This window comes from Poecilia mexicana, unplaced genomic scaffold (genome assembly GCF_051168715.1).
Source record: "Poecilia mexicana isolate PSO_F unplaced genomic scaffold, ASM5116871v1 scaffold_7, whole genome shotgun sequence".
Taxonomy (NCBI): domain Eukaryota; kingdom Metazoa; phylum Chordata; class Actinopteri; order Cyprinodontiformes; family Poeciliidae; genus Poecilia; species Poecilia mexicana.
The window spans coordinates 7438521-7456065 of record NW_028263376.1 but is presented as its reverse complement, the minus strand read 5'-3'; the positions used below and the strand labels follow the sequence as shown (position 1 = coordinate 7456065).

At 37.5% G+C, this 17545-nt stretch overlaps 2 protein-coding genes across 7 annotated transcripts in view; one reads left to right on the top strand and one right to left on the bottom strand.

Moving 5' to 3' along the window:
• Positions 1 to 234: 234 nt before the first annotated feature.
• On the bottom strand, positions 235 to 4618 carry LOC106910306 (tumor necrosis factor receptor superfamily member 14-like). Its single transcript, XM_014976909.2, has 6 exons — positions 4458 to 4618; positions 4268 to 4360; positions 2053 to 2178; positions 1817 to 1975; positions 1650 to 1734; positions 235 to 1158 (listed from the first exon to the last, which is right to left on the bottom strand). The coding sequence occupies exons 1-6, from the start codon at positions 4480 to 4482 to the stop codon at positions 1008 to 1010; spliced, it is 639 nt and encodes a 212-aa protein (XP_014832395.2). The 5' UTR covers positions 4483 to 4618; the 3' UTR covers positions 235 to 1007.
• Positions 4619 to 11039: 6421 nt separating this feature from the next.
• The window catches only part of prkcz (protein kinase C, zeta), a 97287-nt gene continuing 90781 nt past the window's right edge, over positions 11040 to 17545 (top strand). For all 6 annotated transcript variants that reach the window (XR_015763730.1, XR_015763733.1, XR_015763732.1 and 3 more), the window contains exon 1: positions 11040 to 11406. Coding sequence is in view for 2 of the 6 variants with exons in the window: in XM_015011628.2 (XP_014867114.1) it covers positions 11330 to 11406 (77 nt within the window). In the remaining 4 variants the exon portion in view is untranslated. The remainder of the gene's footprint in view (positions 11407 to 17545) is intronic.

Genomic DNA, 17545 nt, shown 5'->3' with positions numbered 1-17545 from the left:
AACGCACTGAGTGAATGGGGAAGTTTGCGTGTTGCGGCGGAAAATTGAAGCACGTCAAAATGCATCAACACGACGAATCTAATGTGGCATAAAAACAATGCCATACCTGACGGAGTCACCCGCTTCGAATGGCCATCATCAGTGGTTACGGTAATCCAAATTCACCTGTCCCGCTGTTCCTGTCCATGGCTGCCACAGCAACAAGTCTAACACGGAAACAGAGACTGCCAATGCTTTTGTTGAATAAATTTAATAAACTGTTTATTGTAACTTCTTGTCAAAGTATTATATTTTCATAGTTTGGCATGTCATTATTCTTCTTGTTTTTCCTCTTGTAGCAATAAACGGGGCTTCTCCAGCAGACATAAAATAATTATATCCTGCAATATAATTTTTAAAGTTTTTAAAGTGCTACAGTCAAATACTTTATCTTACTGGTGTGATGTTGCAGAAATATTTAGGGATATGCATAAAAAATATATTTCATCGTTGATGTGACAAATATAAAGTCACGAGGCGCCATCTGGTGGACAATGCGCAGTGCATGCAAAATTGTTGTACTGGACAGCTAAAGTTTTTTGTCTCAATTCAAATTCAGAGTAGACGAACTTTTACTTTCATATAAATACATAAACAAACCTTTATGTAACTTTTCAATTAAAATAACTATGTTTATTAATACAAAATACTGGGATGTTAACAGTAACATGTATAAAATGTAAACTAAGTATGTTCAAATTTGAATAAACAATAGATCATACATGGAATAAATCTAAGAGTCTGATGTTTCTCTGAAAACTACTTCGTTAAATGTACAATCAATTTACTGAAGTAAGAGTAGCAATAATACTCAAAAGACAAAAATTCAGTGCAGTAAAAATAGTCTTGTTAGTGTCTCTTTTCCCAAAAGGTTATTCAAGTAAATGTTAGCAGTGCTATATAACTACATTCTTTTAACAGGCAGAAGTTTTAATGGTTAACAAACAGTTAAAAAGTTATTCAAATCACTACAAACTTTTGGAAAGCAGAGGTATTAAGAAGCACACTATTAAGAAGCAAACTGGCAGCGACAGAAAATATCTGTGTCTTGATCCATTGCTGCAGACAACATCGGCTGTTAAGCTTCCGTCTTGGACCGTGATTTGGTTTTCAGAGCATCTGTTTGAGAAAAAAAAGAAAAACATTTTAGTCTTCTATTACACATACTTGTTCTGCCTTTAATGAACTGGCACTTTTAGAGTAAATGTCCATGTTTTGCATTGTTTGATTTCAATCAGTGTTGCTTGATTCTGGGATCACTGCCTTGCATATTTTAGATGTCTCTGTTCCAGAACACCCGATTCAAATTAATGCATGATTTCCTCTGCATGCAATGTGCTACACCTGAAAGTCAGGTGTGTGGCAGAAGGGAAACGCCTAAAACATGCAGGGCAAACGAAGCTCGGGTTCTAACTGGCAACCCACTGATAACGGGACAAACTCCGACCTCCTGAGCCACCGGTGCCCACGTTATTCCCATTATTCTTACATAAAATTTTAATTGAAATAAAGTTTTAAACCCCATTTTAAGTCGGGACGTTTCAGTTCATTTTGAGGAAGATTGGGGCATGTGGAATGAAATGAATATCTGAAAGGTCCTGTTATCTTACTTTGTCCACAGAGTGCAGTTCACTCCATCTGGGGAAAAGGAGCCTGGCTGACAAGCTTCACACACTGTATCATGTCTGCTGGTTCCTGTTAAAACACAAACAGTTTAACACAGAAACACACCAACATTCACAAATGGTTTTAAGTCCACGAATGAATTCAGACTCACCAGGCTGCTTTATTCTCTCTCCAGGCTTACAGACTGAATGCTTCTCTGCTGTGCTGCATCCTGTACCATCGATTAAACTTTTGCAGAAAAACCCACTTAGAACATCACAAACCGTATCCGATGTTGATGTACACTTCTGCTTCGCATAGAGACCAAGCTCTAGAAAATAAAAGCACTTGTTAACACCATTTAAATTGTTATCAAATGTCCCGTCTTTTCAGTTTCCCTGATTGCACCTCGGCCACAGGTGGAGCAGGAGAGACACCTCTTCAGTCCGTTTTGTTGGTTCATGTAGGTTCCCGTCTGACAGGGGACGCAGTGTGTTCCTGACTCAGCCGTGCAGTCCCTGCCAACCACGGTTCCTGTAATAGTACAGCAGGATAATTGTTTCATTAGAAATAGATCTTCATCAGCTCAGGTACAACAAGGCTTCTTTATAGCTAAGATTCCAAATAAAGTTAAAAAGAGACTGTTTGAAATGGGGTCATACGGAGAACCTGTCCTAGCTAGTCAACACATTTCCTGCAGCAGACAACAGATTAACATCTCTTGGGAAGTCAGCTATTTTTGTCTGAGAAAACATTGTGGATGATTTTATTGTTTATAAGGGTCAAAGAGGAGAAAGAACATTCTTTTCGAAGACCTTGTAGTGCTGCTGCTTTGTTTATTCTGTCTCTTTTCATGGCATGCTGATCAGTTCTGGTGCTCCAAATTTCTTTAAATAGTTTTTTTTTTTCTTTCCACTGTGTGGATCCTAAGCAGAGGAGGTAGAAATTAATTACTTTTCCTAAGTTAATTGAGTAGCATTTTGGAAAATATTTTCTTCTAAGTAGTTTTACTGCACTACATTTTTTTTTACTTTCACTTGAGTAATACTCTACCTGCTATGTGTAATTTCATTGAATGAAGAACAAACATGTTTTAACCAAAACCTCAACAGATACAGACACACAGCTGCAGTTTGTCAAAATGAGAATAATTATTTTACTACAAGCTTTGTTGTTCCGATCTTCATATCTGTCTGAATCTGATGAGACTTTTGAAGGTGAAGATACAGTAACTTATATATTGTTGGTGGTTATATTGATAAAATAATCATTTGGAAAAGGTTTATTTTTTGGTATGATTTCTTGTTTTGTAATATATATTTCAATGTATTTTGTAGTGTATATGTATATATTTTAGTCTTTAAAATACTAACTTTTCCATATAATGTTACGTTGTTTGTCTGCCTGACATAATTTAAAAATATTAAATTCTTTTAATATTTTAAAATAATTTATCCCCAAATTATTACATTTAAACATCTACTTACAACCCCAACTCAACTTTATGCCAAATATTTTTTTTTTACTCTTGTCATTCCATGGACAATTATTATTTATGTACAAATATATAAGTAGTGCTACTCTTAAATTCAGTTTTGGGTGGGCTACACCTCTGATCTTATGATATAAAGCACATGTGTCAAACTCAAGGCCAGTGGGCCAAATCTGGCCCGCCACACAAATGTGGCCCTCTAGATTCCAGACTAAACACCAAGTGTGATTAAATATTATGCTATCAATCAAATCAATGCAGTGTTTATCTACTGCCAAATTATGTTAACCAGTCCCTCCAGTTTCTTGAGAATTATTATGGAAATTCACGATAATTTGTGAATTTTTGTGCTAAAACATAATTGGGAGATTATTGCAGATTTTTCTCAAAAATTGTCAAAAAAAAACTTTCTTACTTGTAATAAACAGCTGCCTCAGTTTTAGTAGATGTCAGATCTATACAGTGAGTAATACAAAATTGCATTTACCATCAAAAATAAGTGCAAATATTTCCAAATTAGTATGACAAACACTTTGATTTTTATTTGCAAACATCACAAAAAAGTATCACAAAATAGTAGAGGGACTGAAAAATTGTTCAATAATATTTTATTTTAAGGATTCATTGATATTTTAACCGTTTGTTTACATCCATCCATCCATCCATTTTCTTTACACCCTTATAAGTGTCAAAGAAAATGGCCCTTATAAGGGCCTTAGAGGGTCTCCACTAAGGGAGGGTTGCTGCTGCCTCTCCAGCTAACGTTCCGGGAGAGAGGCGGGGTCACCCTGGACAGGTCGCCAGTCTGCCGCAGGGCAACATTCTGGTACAGCTGGCCCTTTAAGAGCATCCATGATCTCATGATCGTGATTTGGCCCCAAACCAAAACGAGTTCGACACCCCTGGTATAAAGCATTGCGTGATTTAAAATGCTGACGTTAGTTTTATTTCGAATGTCTCATCCTATCGCTTTAACATTGACGCTCTGTCCTAGTTTTTCTTGCTTAAGTTTGCCAAGGCAACGTTCAACGTTCAACATACAATGCTGAGCGTTTTGTTCAACGGATATATGTAAACCACACAAAATGGCTCCAGTTTCGGTTTGCCTTTTGTTTGCTTTTTGTTCTCTACCTTCTTGGCACATCGGGCAACACTGTCCGTCGCTGGTTGGGTATTCTTTTTCTCGACAGGCTGATGAAACTGGTTCAAACAAGGCAACACCGACTATAAAAGAATGTCGCAGGGGAAAGAAAGATTGCATTGAGTGACTTCTTCATCGTCAGATCCGTTCAAATGTCTAATCGGACACAATCAGACTCACCTAACATGACCAAAATGGAAATCATGTTACATCATGCACCGCTGATTTATATGTTTCTGGTGAAATTTCTTGGCGTTCTCTTTGAGTTGGTTTTAGAAATCCGACATAAAACTAACCCGTCAAACCTAGGAAACGAAAAACAGCTAGTTGCCAGATTTGTCAGGAAAACCTCCATACTGGCCACATTACTGACATGTGGCCAGTTTTCTATTTGATCCCTTTCCTTTTCTTCTTTCCATCTTCACATCTGCTTCCATCCAACAAAGTTTCATTTAAAGTCTAAGATGAAGACGTTGATCCAAATGGAACATTTATCAGATTATAAAACCATCCAAAAATAGAAATTCATGAAAATATATAGAACAGTTCACTAAATGCCACACAACTACATGAGCAGCATTATCTCTGAGTTTAGCTTGTTTGCTATCTTAATAGGTTTTTATCAGAGATGTGACAGTTTATGGTTTGGGATTTGGTTCTGAGTTAACATCTACTTACATCCCCACACCTACCCTTCTGCTTCCTGAGTGAAACACATTTCTTTTTATTTTCTTCACTTTATTGCCAACCAAAAATAGGCAGTTTACACAAACACTTTAATCTTCAGGATGTGAGTGTGGTGGTTACACATTATTATTCATATATAATCCAAAATTTTCCATTTGCCATCACACACAGGGTGCAGCAAGACAGGTAACCCAAACCAAGAGATTGGAAAATAACAGAAAGGTCTGGGCATGCAGTTGTGGTTGAGCAGTTTGATTGTACATACATGCTTGATTCTTTCTTTCTTTCTTTCTTTCTTTCTTTCTTTCTTTCTTTCTTTCTTTCTTTCTTTCTTTCTTTCTTTCTTTCTTTCTTTTTTGGCATTCAGTGATCCAAATTTGGTGGTTGGGCTTCATCCAGCTGCCACTGGAATGTACATGCATATTGTACTTATGAACAAAGGACTCTGATACATGTCCTTTGTTCATAAGTACAATATGCAGAGAACACATCAAATGGCAGGATCAAATGGAATGCTAAGAATGGTCCCAAACATTGTGTATCTGAGGATAGTGCCAGTACACGTGGGTCTGATCACAACATTTATCAGGAGAGAACATTTCTACATGCAGCAGAAACTATGCACTGCATGCTTTGACTTGACAGGCTGCTCTCCTTTAATCACATGCTGCAGCTCTAAAACCTAGTGAGAGCGTTACATGTTTGCTGTTGTTATGCTGCTTCTCCTCAGCCGTTGTAGATGAAGTTCAGCACCCTGCATACACCCGACGAGCTACAAAAGAGCAAACCCACAACACAAATAAGAGAACACTTTTATTTATCATTTACCAATGCAACCCGGTGGCTTGAGACAGATGTGCTACAAGTTGCGAATGCAGCCTTACTTTGAAAGGCTGCGATCTGCAGGTCACAGATGCAGTGGCATCTGTGACCTGTGACCTATAACAGAACAATCCAAGGGTGATGTTTGTTCAGAGGAGCGTGCAGAGAGTCCTGGGAAAAGCTGAGACAAAGTGAACATTCCTCAAACAAGATAAGAGCACGTTGAACAAATTCTGGAAATCAGTGCAATAAATGGTTTATTGGTCGGCAAGGCAAAACAGTCACAGCTGAAGAGTTAAGACGTGTGAGGTCACACCCTGAACAGACAAATTAAAGAGATCACACGGTCCCTGCCAATCTTAGCAGATCTGGGAACAATACGGAAGCCTGCATACTGACTGCAATCATCTCTGTTGGATCAACCAGTAAACATCTTCACCTGTTACATAAGACAAGTCATGGAAAGGGGAAGAGTTGACAGGATTTTGTGACCTTAAAGTCGCAGTTATAGAATGTAATTTTTATAAAGAATATGTTTGTTTTTTTTACTTATTAACAGCTGATATGTTATGAGACAGTTTGTGAAAAGATTGATGCCCGCCACCTCCTCCCTGAGCTACTATTGCTGTCTGGAAAAATGCAGCACGTCTGACCAAAAACAACCAATCACAGCCAGGAGGAGGGTCTTAGTGCTGTCAGTCAGTCTCCTGTATGCAATGCTAAATATGCTAATGGTGGAGAAACAACTTACCGTCAGGGCAGCCATAAAATTTCTTTACTCTTAAATAAACAAAAAAAAAATAAATAAATAAAAAAATGTTATACAAGCAAATTTATATGGAGTTTTGTCATTTTACAGAAAAGGGCAACTTATTTATTTTTCAGTCCAGATACATCTGTATTTATTTCTAAGATTGACTAAGTACAAAGATACTTATCTGTCTGTTTCTAAGCCTTTCTGATTGTGAATATCCTGAAAAGAAATTTAGCTTTGAAATATATTTATGTTTTCCTTCTCGGTCTCTGTGATAACCGTGTTATCATCAGGATATGGGCCCTATCTGTTATATGGGTCAAAAGCATAAACACACAGAATGATGACTTCAACCGAAGCGTTTCCCTGCAACACAGTGTAGACAGCAAGGGGTCATTTCATCCCTTCTTACTTTTAAAAGCCAAAAATTGATATTTAAAGTTATTTCAAATGAATAACCTTTTATCAAAAATGTGAATTTACAATCTATATTAGAGTAGGAGAATTTAAATAAATACATCCTTACTGTTATTCATAGCATCAGTAGTAAAGAAAAAAATAAATGCTCTCTGTTGTGAATTAGAAAACAAACAAGGTCTTGTCCTGGTTAGAAATGAAAAAAATAAAAAATAAAAATAGAGCCCAAATAGCAGCTTTGTCGTTTTTCCATCCGAAGTGTTCCTCAGATTCTATCAGGACAGTGAGGTCTGCAGCTCTGCATTGCTGATTCCTGTGATTGCTTCCCGTTCCTTAATGGCCAGACATATAAACTCTATAATCTGTTGTCAAAGACCCATGCAGTAAACAAACATATGTCGCATCAGCGCTGACATTTGACTAAATAAAGGATGTAGAAATACGGTTGAAAACCCAGAACGCTCCGAAGGGGGAGATGCTTAAATTAAATGGCAACCCAGCAGTGACGTTGTAAAGAAAAAAAAAAAAAAGACAGCAAACAGGGTGCGGCAGAAAGGATATTTAATCATGAGAATTATGAGTTTCCTTGGAACATAGTGCTATTTTATAGCTCAATCAAGTGACTGTTACCTTCAATTCAGTGCTTCATTTGTGAATAAAACTGGAACGCAAATAGCTGTATGATACAAAGGGTTAACTGAGACCAACACGGATATTGGAAAGTAAACGCAACACACGTAGGCGCTCAAGTGTGAAAATACCAATTCATACTAATATGTTACTTTGAAAGGCTTTATGTGTCATTTATAGGTGTGTTAAGCGCGTCGAAGGCGTCTTACCTATCTATTTCCGCACTGTGACGAGCTCTTTAGAAGTTGTTGGAGCTATTTTTTCTTTTTTTCTTTATCCATTTGAATTTTGTTACTTTATTTTTAAATTTCTTTTCTTTGTATTATTTACAGAGTTTATTTGTTAGTCCATGGGCCAGAGGCCAAAATTTGACATTTTTGTCCATCAGAGTGGCAAAGTCTATCAATATTTTTTGAAAAGATACATGTCTCTAGTTAATAGTTTGGTATGATAGCCCTTCCAAAATGGTGGCTGAGTCATAGTTATCAGCTCATGAAGTAAGCAACCCCTGTGGAAAAATTCTGTATTTTGAGACTGGTGTATCTCTGGTTTAGGCTCATGGTATGGGCATTTGTCAAAGGTCTATAATGCAATATTTGGTATCATCTTAAAGGGGACACTCTTGGCTTTCATTTGAATCAGGTTTTGGGTCTCTCTAACCAACACAGAGGTCATCAGAGGTTGTTAAACCAAAAATAATACACATTTTTCCACACCTTTTGACCAAACTAGATATATTTCTTTCATCCCAGTGGTATCCAGGGACATCAGGGACACAAGAGTTAATGACTAAAATACTCAACAGAGTCTAAGGAGTCATAAAATGTATGATAAGCCTACACTGTCTCGCTATGGGAGGCGATTATGAGCTGTAATTTGAAGTTACAGACTTGGGCTATAACCTTAACTGGTGTGTATGTTGGGGGTTTAGTGGGGGTTTGTTTAGCATGTCACTTTTGTCTAGTTTGTTAGTTATAAAAAAGTTAATCAGTAATAGTAGAAATGTGCACTTACATAGACTTTAGGATGCTGTATTAACCTATTTATCAGATTTTGTGAGTTTTTCCATCATGGGCTACACAATAGTAGCCCAGGATGGCCACACATAGCAGAATGAAGGAGGATACCACCCTCATTAAATGACAAATTCTGAGGTAAAAATATAAAAAATATTATTTTCAGATGCTTAACCTACTATTAACAGCATAATTCAGATTATTGTATTACTTTTCTGCCAACAGATAAGCTGAGCTATAATCCACATCCAGCATTCTTACGTAGGTATAAAGTAATATCAGTATGCTTATTATAGTAAGTCTTGCCATCACCTTTTAGTTTTTGAACAACTTTCATTCCACCAATGATCCATGCAGACTATTATTCAACATCAACTGATTCTTCCGACTGTCTTGCAAGAGGACACTTGTTAGAGTTATTATGAACACGAGAAAAGGCCATTGGTCTAGTGGATGACCAAAGACTTCTTAAATCTGAAGGTCTCTTCTTTGTTAAACTATTATGATGCACTCAAAAATATTTCAATCTGTCTTCTTTCCTTTTATTAGATAGCTAAAACAGTGGCGTAAAAGAGTTACCCCACTATTTTTGAAGCTTAGGAATGTTTTTATAGTGTCATGGAATGTGGTTGTTAGTAATTATTTTTCTAAATGACCTGTTCTGAACTTTTTATAAGCTTCCTCTCCAGCATGATGAGCTTACAGCAAATCACTGACTGTTTAGTTATACAATGAATCCGGTGAAAAGACTGACTATGTCTGATTGAGGCTTACCCAGCTTTTCTCCATAAGTTCTACAAAGGAATATCTGTCCATCTCTATCCTAGACTTCTGTAGGCTATAATGTCTCACACTTTCTGTGGGCTCATTGTCTGTCATGTTCCTAAAGGTGTCTGCTGGTGACGGACCGCTGCTTTCCCATCATCATGTGAATGACTGAATGTTGTGGGAAGCATGACTCTGCACTTGATAAAGTGCTTTACAAGTACAAGTGCCAGTAGCTGTCCTTGTATAGCACCCCGTTATACAAGTACAGGTCATAATGTTAGGTGGAAAAAATGTAGCAATAGTTTCCCTTAGAACTGAGTCTCTCAGGGTCCACTGCCCTGCATGTTTTAGGCGTTTCCCTTCTGCCACACACCTGACTTTCAGGTGTAGCACATTGCATGCAGAGGAAATCATGCATTAATTTGAATCGGGTGTTCTGGAACAGAGACATCTAAAATATGCAAGGCAGTGATCCCAGAATCAAGCAACACTGATTGAAATCAAACAATGCAAAACGTGGACGTTTTACTCTAAAAGTGCCAGTTCATTAAAGGCAGAACAAGTATGTGTAATAGAAGACTAAAATGTTTTTCTTTTTTTTCTCAAACAGATGCTCTGAAAACCAAATCACGGTCCAAGACGGAAGCTTAACAGTCGATGTTGTCTGCAGCAATGGATCAAGACACAGATATTTTCTGTCGCTGCCAGTTGTTTGCTTCTTAATACCTCTGTGTTCCAGAGGTTTGTAGTGATTTGAATAACTGTTTAACAGTTTTATAAGCATGACAACTTCTGCCTGTTAAAAGAATGTAGTTACATATGTTCAAAAACGAGTAGTAATCGTTACATTTCCTTGAATAACCTTTTGGAAAAAGAGGCACAAACAAGACTATTTTTACTGCACTGAAGTTTTTTCTTTTGAGTATTATTGCTACTCTTACTTCAGTAAATTGATTGTACATTTAACGAAGTAGTTTTCAGAGAAACATCAGACTCTTAGATTTATTCCATGTATGATCTATTGTTTATTCAAATTTGAACATACTTAGTTTACGTTTTATACATGTTACTGTTAACATCCCGGTATTTTGTATTAATAAACATGGTTATTTTAATTGAAAAGTTCGTCTACTCTGAATTTGAATTGAGACAAAAAACTTTAGCTGTCCAGTACAACAATTTTGCATGCACTGCGCATTGTCCACCAGATGGCGCCTCGCGACTTTATATTTGTGAACATCAACGATGAAATATATTTTTTTATGCATATCCCTAAATATTTCTGCAACATCACACCAGTAAGATAAAGTATTTGACTGTAGCACTTTAAAAGCTTTAAAAATTATATTGCAGGATATAATTATTTCATGTCTGCTGGAGAAGCCCCGTTTATTGCTACAAGAGGAATAAAAGGGGGAGAAATTACATATCAAACCATAAAAATATAATACTTTGACAAGACGTTACAATAACAGTTTATTAAATTTATTCAACAAAAGCATTGGCAGTCTCTGTTTCCGTGTTAGACTTGTTGCTGTGGCAGCCATGGACAGGAACAGCGGGACAGGTGAATTTGGATTACCGTAACCATAGTGAGAGAGAAGAAGTGCTGTCAAGCTGAGTCAGACGGTGTTTAAACTGCAAAGAAGGTTTGCTTTCAAAATAAAAGTGCTACCATATCACTGCCATAAATATAAACAGCATTAGTCCTATTTTGAAAATCTAATACGGAAATAACAACGCTAATTAAGTTCCTTTGACTAAAAACTCCGTCATCGAAGCCTTAATGATTCTGAAACAACAGAAAACTTTAAAGTAGCTTAATTCAGTCTAAGCGTCACCTCCAGCCTCGGTATGTAAAACCTTGTATTCTGAAGTGAGAAGAAGTTCGGGACAGCAAAGTTTGGACGTGTCCTGTTAACGTTGGGCTGCTTGGAAGTTGAACCAAACTCTTAACGATGCATATGCTGGCGTCAAACGGATCCATCATGGACCTGAACTCCGAGTGGGTGAAAGTTAAAGCTCACTACCGTGGGTGAGTGATTCTCCGTGGGATGCACCCGGAAAGCTGTCATTATTTATCCGAGCCGAGGTGGCGGGGGGAAGCACCGAGATTGTGTTATGGGTCAAACTGTACCCTCGTCATCTTTGGCTCACGCTCAGTGCTTCCGCCGCACACCTTACCGGCGGGACTCTCTCAGCTGTACAGAGGAAAACTAGTTCCAGCTTGGAGAATGGTTGCACAAATGTCTGAAACTCGCAATTCTTTATTTAGCACGTATGTCAGAAGGTAATTGTGTCGTATTTGTTGTCTTGAGGTGCGCTCACGGCCCATTATGCCAAGGCTTTTTGGTCTAAACCATAAAGGTCAGATGAAGTTGAGTGTGACGCAATTTTGTAATCAGAAAAAGTTCAACGCAAGGCAAAGACATATTCTCCTGCATCGGTGTTCATTTTGGCTGATGGAAGAGGGTCTTCTCATACAGCTGAGGCCAAAATGATTCCTAACCCCAACACAGCTATACATTCAAAATTATTTTTTTGATAGAAATTGACCCATGGAAACTGCCTGAAGATGAGACAATTTACAGGAGATGTCATTGTTTAGTTACATAAAAAAGGCATGTCAAAATCTATTCATACCCCTTCTCAATAACCAAAAGAAAACTCTTTACTAACTTGAGATCAATGCAACATAATTGCTGACGGTTTGCATGGTTCCACATCTTTTTTTTTTCATTGCTGTTCATCTTTAGGGAGAGTTTGCACCTAAAGCCTCTTGGCCATGACCCTAATCTTTAGCTTCCTCAAATTCAAAAATACTTTATTGATCTCTAAAAGAAATTACTTCTTTTTTTTGTTTGTTTTACTACAGATTTTGTATCAGATTTAAGTCAGTACTCTGACTGGGCCACGCCAAAACATTATTATTTAATACAGTTATTCCAGGCAACATTCAATAAATAATCTTTTGATGAATGACTTGTAATAGTTCTCTTCTTCTGTCTATTACTGTATGCATTTTTTTCTCCTCTAGAAACAGTGACAGGTGGTAGTCTACCTTTAAATTAAAAATACATTCATCTTCTATTCTTTTTCCAGACAGTAATTCCTGAAAACTCAGCTCTAAATCATTTCCAGGCATGGATGGATGTCACTCAGTGTTAAAGCGCTTTAGTGTCACTTCAGTAGATTTTGGGATTACATGTTGCCCTTAAAACACAAACTGACAACCTGGTTTATTTCCTCATGAATTCTCCTCATCTTCTGGTAAATCACAACTAGCCATCATAAACTCTCTTCCCCTGAACAGGAAAAAAGGAATGATATTGTGGATAGGCTCATGTCACCATATTCAATCCTTCAACCACAATAAACACTAAGTAGATAAAAAGTTGTTGGCGCTCTGAATATACCACTGAACAGGTTCTGAGCTGATAGATATGGGCTGTAAAAGCATCTCATAATGTGGAGATGCTTCATTTGTGCGTGTTACACATCTACCTGCTGTATTCACATGTAAATGAAAGCACTCTTTAGCTCTGCAAATGTTATTAAAGGGCGTTAAACCGATCAGTCTCGGAGGGGCTCTGTTCTCTTGGATTCTGAACCTGATCTACCAGAGTGGCTCTTGTGTCTGTGTAAGAATGGAGAGCTGCTTATTGTTGTTCAGGATGCAGAAGTCTTAATGAAGAAAACACACAAGAGGTCCCACCAGCATGTGTCCCTGTGGACCTGTGTGTGTGTGTGTGTGTGTGTGTGTGTGTGTACTGTTTGACACTTGACAACATGCTTTCTTTAAACCACATGTTGTAAAAGAAACTCAGTATTTTTTCTGTTCTCAGAAGACAGTCACTTTTCTTCCTGTGGTCCCTCTGCTTCAAGGTTCGAACTCCAACAACTCGTCCTCATCACATCCCCGTCACACCTACATATCTGCCTGCAGTGCGGTTAGTTAGAAAGCTAAATGCCGAAACATTGACCTCTCATTAGATGTCCAAGACAAATGGTAGAAATGAAAATGCGCAAAAGTTTCAGATCATTAAGAAGTGAGCGCAAGCTTTTGCAAAGCTTGGGTTTTGTTGTTTAACATGTATTTTGGTGTTGAGCATTTTTAAAAAGGAAGATTGCCTTTTATATTAAAACAAGATTGTTGGTTTTGCACATAACGATTGAGTTCTAAAAAAAAATCTCTTTCTAACATCTTGTAGAACTAAAGCTCTGTTGAACTACAGCGGTCTGCTTCATCTGCACATTTAATTAGTTTTATTTACACTGAACTGATTTCAGACTGTAGTTTGTTGGCCAAAGTTGGTATACATTTTTATTTATTTATCTGTTTCATATTTTCTTTGATGCACTAAACATATTGTGTGATTTTGTGCTTGTATGTGAATATATTTTTTTACTCTAGTGACTGTTTATACAGGAAAGAAAGCAAAAAAGAACCCCTCTGTTTCGAAGGTACATATTTGGCCAAATCAAAGTAAAGAAGAAACAGAAAATATGGAATATCATCTGTGATATTGAGATATTTAAAAATACATATTGTGTTATAATTCTTTGCCAATATCGACCACCGTTGGTCTAAATGAGCCTGCATAATTCAGTTCAACTCAATTAGGTTTATTTGATAGGGACTAATGCACATTAACATTGACAAACTGAATAACACAGCATTATCATGCTTGTATCATGGTGCTTGTGTGCTAATTTGCAGCATTTGTCCCTAGATGGGCTTTTCTGAACAATATATCTGAAAGCTATTAGGAAGTCAAATGGTATTAGCAATTTAAAATGATAAAACATGGTGTTGACAACATATGCAAAATCATAAATATAAAGCAAGAAAATGTAAAAAAGAAACATTTAAATATGGTTACATTTATGTTTTTGATGTAGCCAGAGTTTTGTTTGTTTTTTGAACATACTGAAACGGTATTTTCTTTATATTGGGAGATTGGCTGATGGATGTGAAACCAATCTTATCCTCCAATTTTTATCTACGTGCTAAAGGCCTGAAAATCAGCCACTTTTTAAAAGAGATCAGTGATTGGCCAGAAAATTGCAATGTGTGCACCTTTAATTCCAGTATCATTAAACTATTGATGTAAACATCATTAATCACACTGATGAGGCTGGCTGAGTCTTTAGACCTAAATCAAGTTTTCCAGAATAAATGACTGTTTTGTGATTCTGATCATTGTAGTGCCGTTTACTCTGACATTTATTTTAAAGGGACAGTATTATGTGTTTTCCAACTACATGGAATCATTTTATAGCACATTCAAGTAACTGTTGCCCTTAATTGTCAGTTCCACAGGAGCGCCACAGGGCGCTGTACTCTCACCGTTCCCTTTCACTCTCTACACTTCAGACTTCCAGCACAAGTCCGACTTCTGTCATTTACAGAAATACTCAGATGACACTTCAGTTGTTGTCTATTTCAGAGATGGACAAGAGGCTCATGGACTGATTAATGTCATGGTGTGGGAACAATCCTCAATTTGAACGACAAAAAAAGATTGGGGCAAAGAGTCTAAGGACTTGTTTGCTTTTTGTCTTTTTACATACGAATTTCGATGAATCAATCATTCAAATATTAATATAAAATAAGATGAGATACTTTATTCATCCCCAAAGGGGACAGGGGATCATTTGGTTTGTCCCAGCATAGTACATGTGCATGCCTAAGTTTTTATCAGGTTACATGTTTCCAAATATTGCATGTTCTTCAAAGAACTGCATCGTACTGTTCAATATGTAGCTTATGTTTTATTAATGTTTGCTTTTTCAGTTTCTTCTCTAAAATTGAGTTTAACAGCAACACAACTTTTATGTACCTTGTAAATAGTGCAAAAGGAAAAAAAGATGAACAAATAAAAGCAACACCGTGGTATATTTGCTGTTGTGCTGCCATTGTATGATTTTTCAACTGACTCAGTAAAGCCTCTTGAATGCTCCACCCAGAGTTGGGGTCTTACATCTTTATTTTGTGGGTCAGAAGCTGGAAAGTTTGTGAATCACTGTTATGGAGGACGTCTGCGTAAAGAGGACTTCAAGGCCTCCTCAGAATGTCCTTTCTTTAAATGCTGTTGTGTTTGTGATTTAGACATAATCTCCACCTGACGGTGCAGCCTGGAATGTTTGTGTTACTCGAAGGACATGTTCCCAGAAACGTCCAGCAGTTTCTGCTTTTAAAGTAACACCTAATGCATACTTATAGTAAATTCAGTCACAACTCAGCTGATCAGACCTGTGTGTGTGTGTATCGTTGTATAAACCACTAGAGGACCACTTTCACAATATTTACCAACAAAGGGAAGTGATTTGTGGAAAGTGACCTTTTCCTCACTTCTTTTGCAGTTCTACTGCACTCTACTAGTGAGGTTTAGAGGTATAATGTGAATAAAGTTTTGATTTGATAGGGTTAGGGATAGACTAGTAATGGTGAGGGTTATAGAAAATGCCTGCATTAGGCATAAATACAGTTACTAAAATGAATAGAGGTCAATATAAAGTCCACAGTTTGTATAGAAGTACAAGTCTGTGTGTGTGTGTGTGTGTGTAGGGGCTGTAGGTGATGTCGCCCAATAATGCTGAAGTTAATTCCATCGGTTTCCTATAATCCTCCTTTTTGATTCATGCTGAACACACTGACCCCTTCCTTTGTGACTCGTGTCCAGATGAATCTCATCTTGGCCAAACAGAGTATTAGCCACATTGTTCCACTTCCTGGATTATTCTCTCTGCGTAAAGTTTTCCTAGAATTTACTGTTTTCTGCAGAGAATATTGCTGTAAAAACTAGAAGAGCACATATTTAGTGAAAAGCAGTATTTGTCGCACATTAGGCTAACATTGACTTTGGGAGCTTGTGAGTAGAAAACATGGATGAAGTTATGAGTCTGACGAGATGCTTACTGTCTGCTTCAGCTGTTAGCACAGAAGTAGCGAGAGAAGCAGAATGAGTCACAGGGCTGTTTTTAGTTAACATAGTGGGACTGTTTATATTTATTACTAAACACCTTTAGCTAAATACTTGTTCACATGCAGAGTTTGTGATGTGCTGACATGATGAGCCTCCATAGCTGATCATCCAGGATCTGAGTTGTGCTGTTCCTCACTACAAAACTCTAGAAATGACTTCATTGGGAAAAATATGTTGCTAGTCACTTAAACCTACAGGTTAAATTACGTTAGCATACTTTAAAGGATCCAATGAAGCTAACTAGCTGGAAGTTGCCTCCTGTGGAAGGACAGTTGGTTGTTTCCACTGTGGTCACATGCTTGCTGAGGAGGAAGGGTAGCTCAGTGACTCAATGAAACTGGATTATTACTGAGTGGAATTAAATTAAATGTGGTTTAGGAGCTGACTTGGACCAAAAGCTTCCTGGTTACTGGTCATGGAGCGGGAAGTGATCTGTGTTATCAGGCTTCAGGCTACGCAGGCATTGTATCTACCTATGCTGCCCTCTGCTGTGGGTGTGTCATCTTAATTACCTCAGATTGTGGGATACATGCCAGGTCTGTGTGGTTAGAATAAAAAAAGTGGAATTTGAGAGAAAAAAAAATCAAACAGATTTCAGAGTCCCATCAATGCTGGCAGAAAGTAGGAAGACTATATATTTTCCCTTTAATACAGAAAGTTTACTTCTCTAGAAATATCTCCAGGCTTCAGTCATTGTTGCTGTTGGTCTTCATCAAGACAACATTTTAAAAACACGTAGACAAGTCTGTCTGCTGCAGTGTGGAACACGAACCCTGAAGAATGCAACTATGGGACTTCTTCAAGATGGGGGGCAGCGAATGGGGTGGGGTGTTTACCCTGAAAAGCTTTGGCTTCCAGCAGCAGCACAAGTGTGATGGATGAGCATCTGAAGCAGAGGCACATAAGGGATGACAGAAAAGAGAGAAACTCTAGACTCTAGGAAGTTTGACAAGTTGTATCTGTCTGAAGAAACTGTTAAACTGTTACTGCTCAGACTTCGTATTAGGGGTGTCCTGGTGTGATATTGATATTGCAGCCTAGACTACTGGCTGTTACCAATACTGCTCTGGTCCAGTATCTGTACTAGGGCTGTGTAATAATATCGATTTTGCGATATATATCAATATTTTCTTTCCTAGAAAAAAATCGATATTCATCCGCAAGTATCGTAACATCCAACTGTCA

Excerpts from the sequence above, each read along its gene's own strand:
- LOC106910306 (XM_014976909.2), bottom strand. The coding sequence starts at position 4,482 with ATGATTTCCATTTTGGTCATGTTAG. Across the intron at positions 4,361-4,457 it reads TTCCATTTTGGTCATGTTAG|TCGGTGTTGCCTTGTTTGAA; the intron begins GTGAGTCTGATT and ends ATTCTTTTATAG. Across the intron at positions 1,735-1,816 it reads AGAGAGAATAAAGCAGCCTG|GAACCAGCAGACATGATACA; the intron begins GTGAGTCTGAAT and ends GTGTTTTAACAG.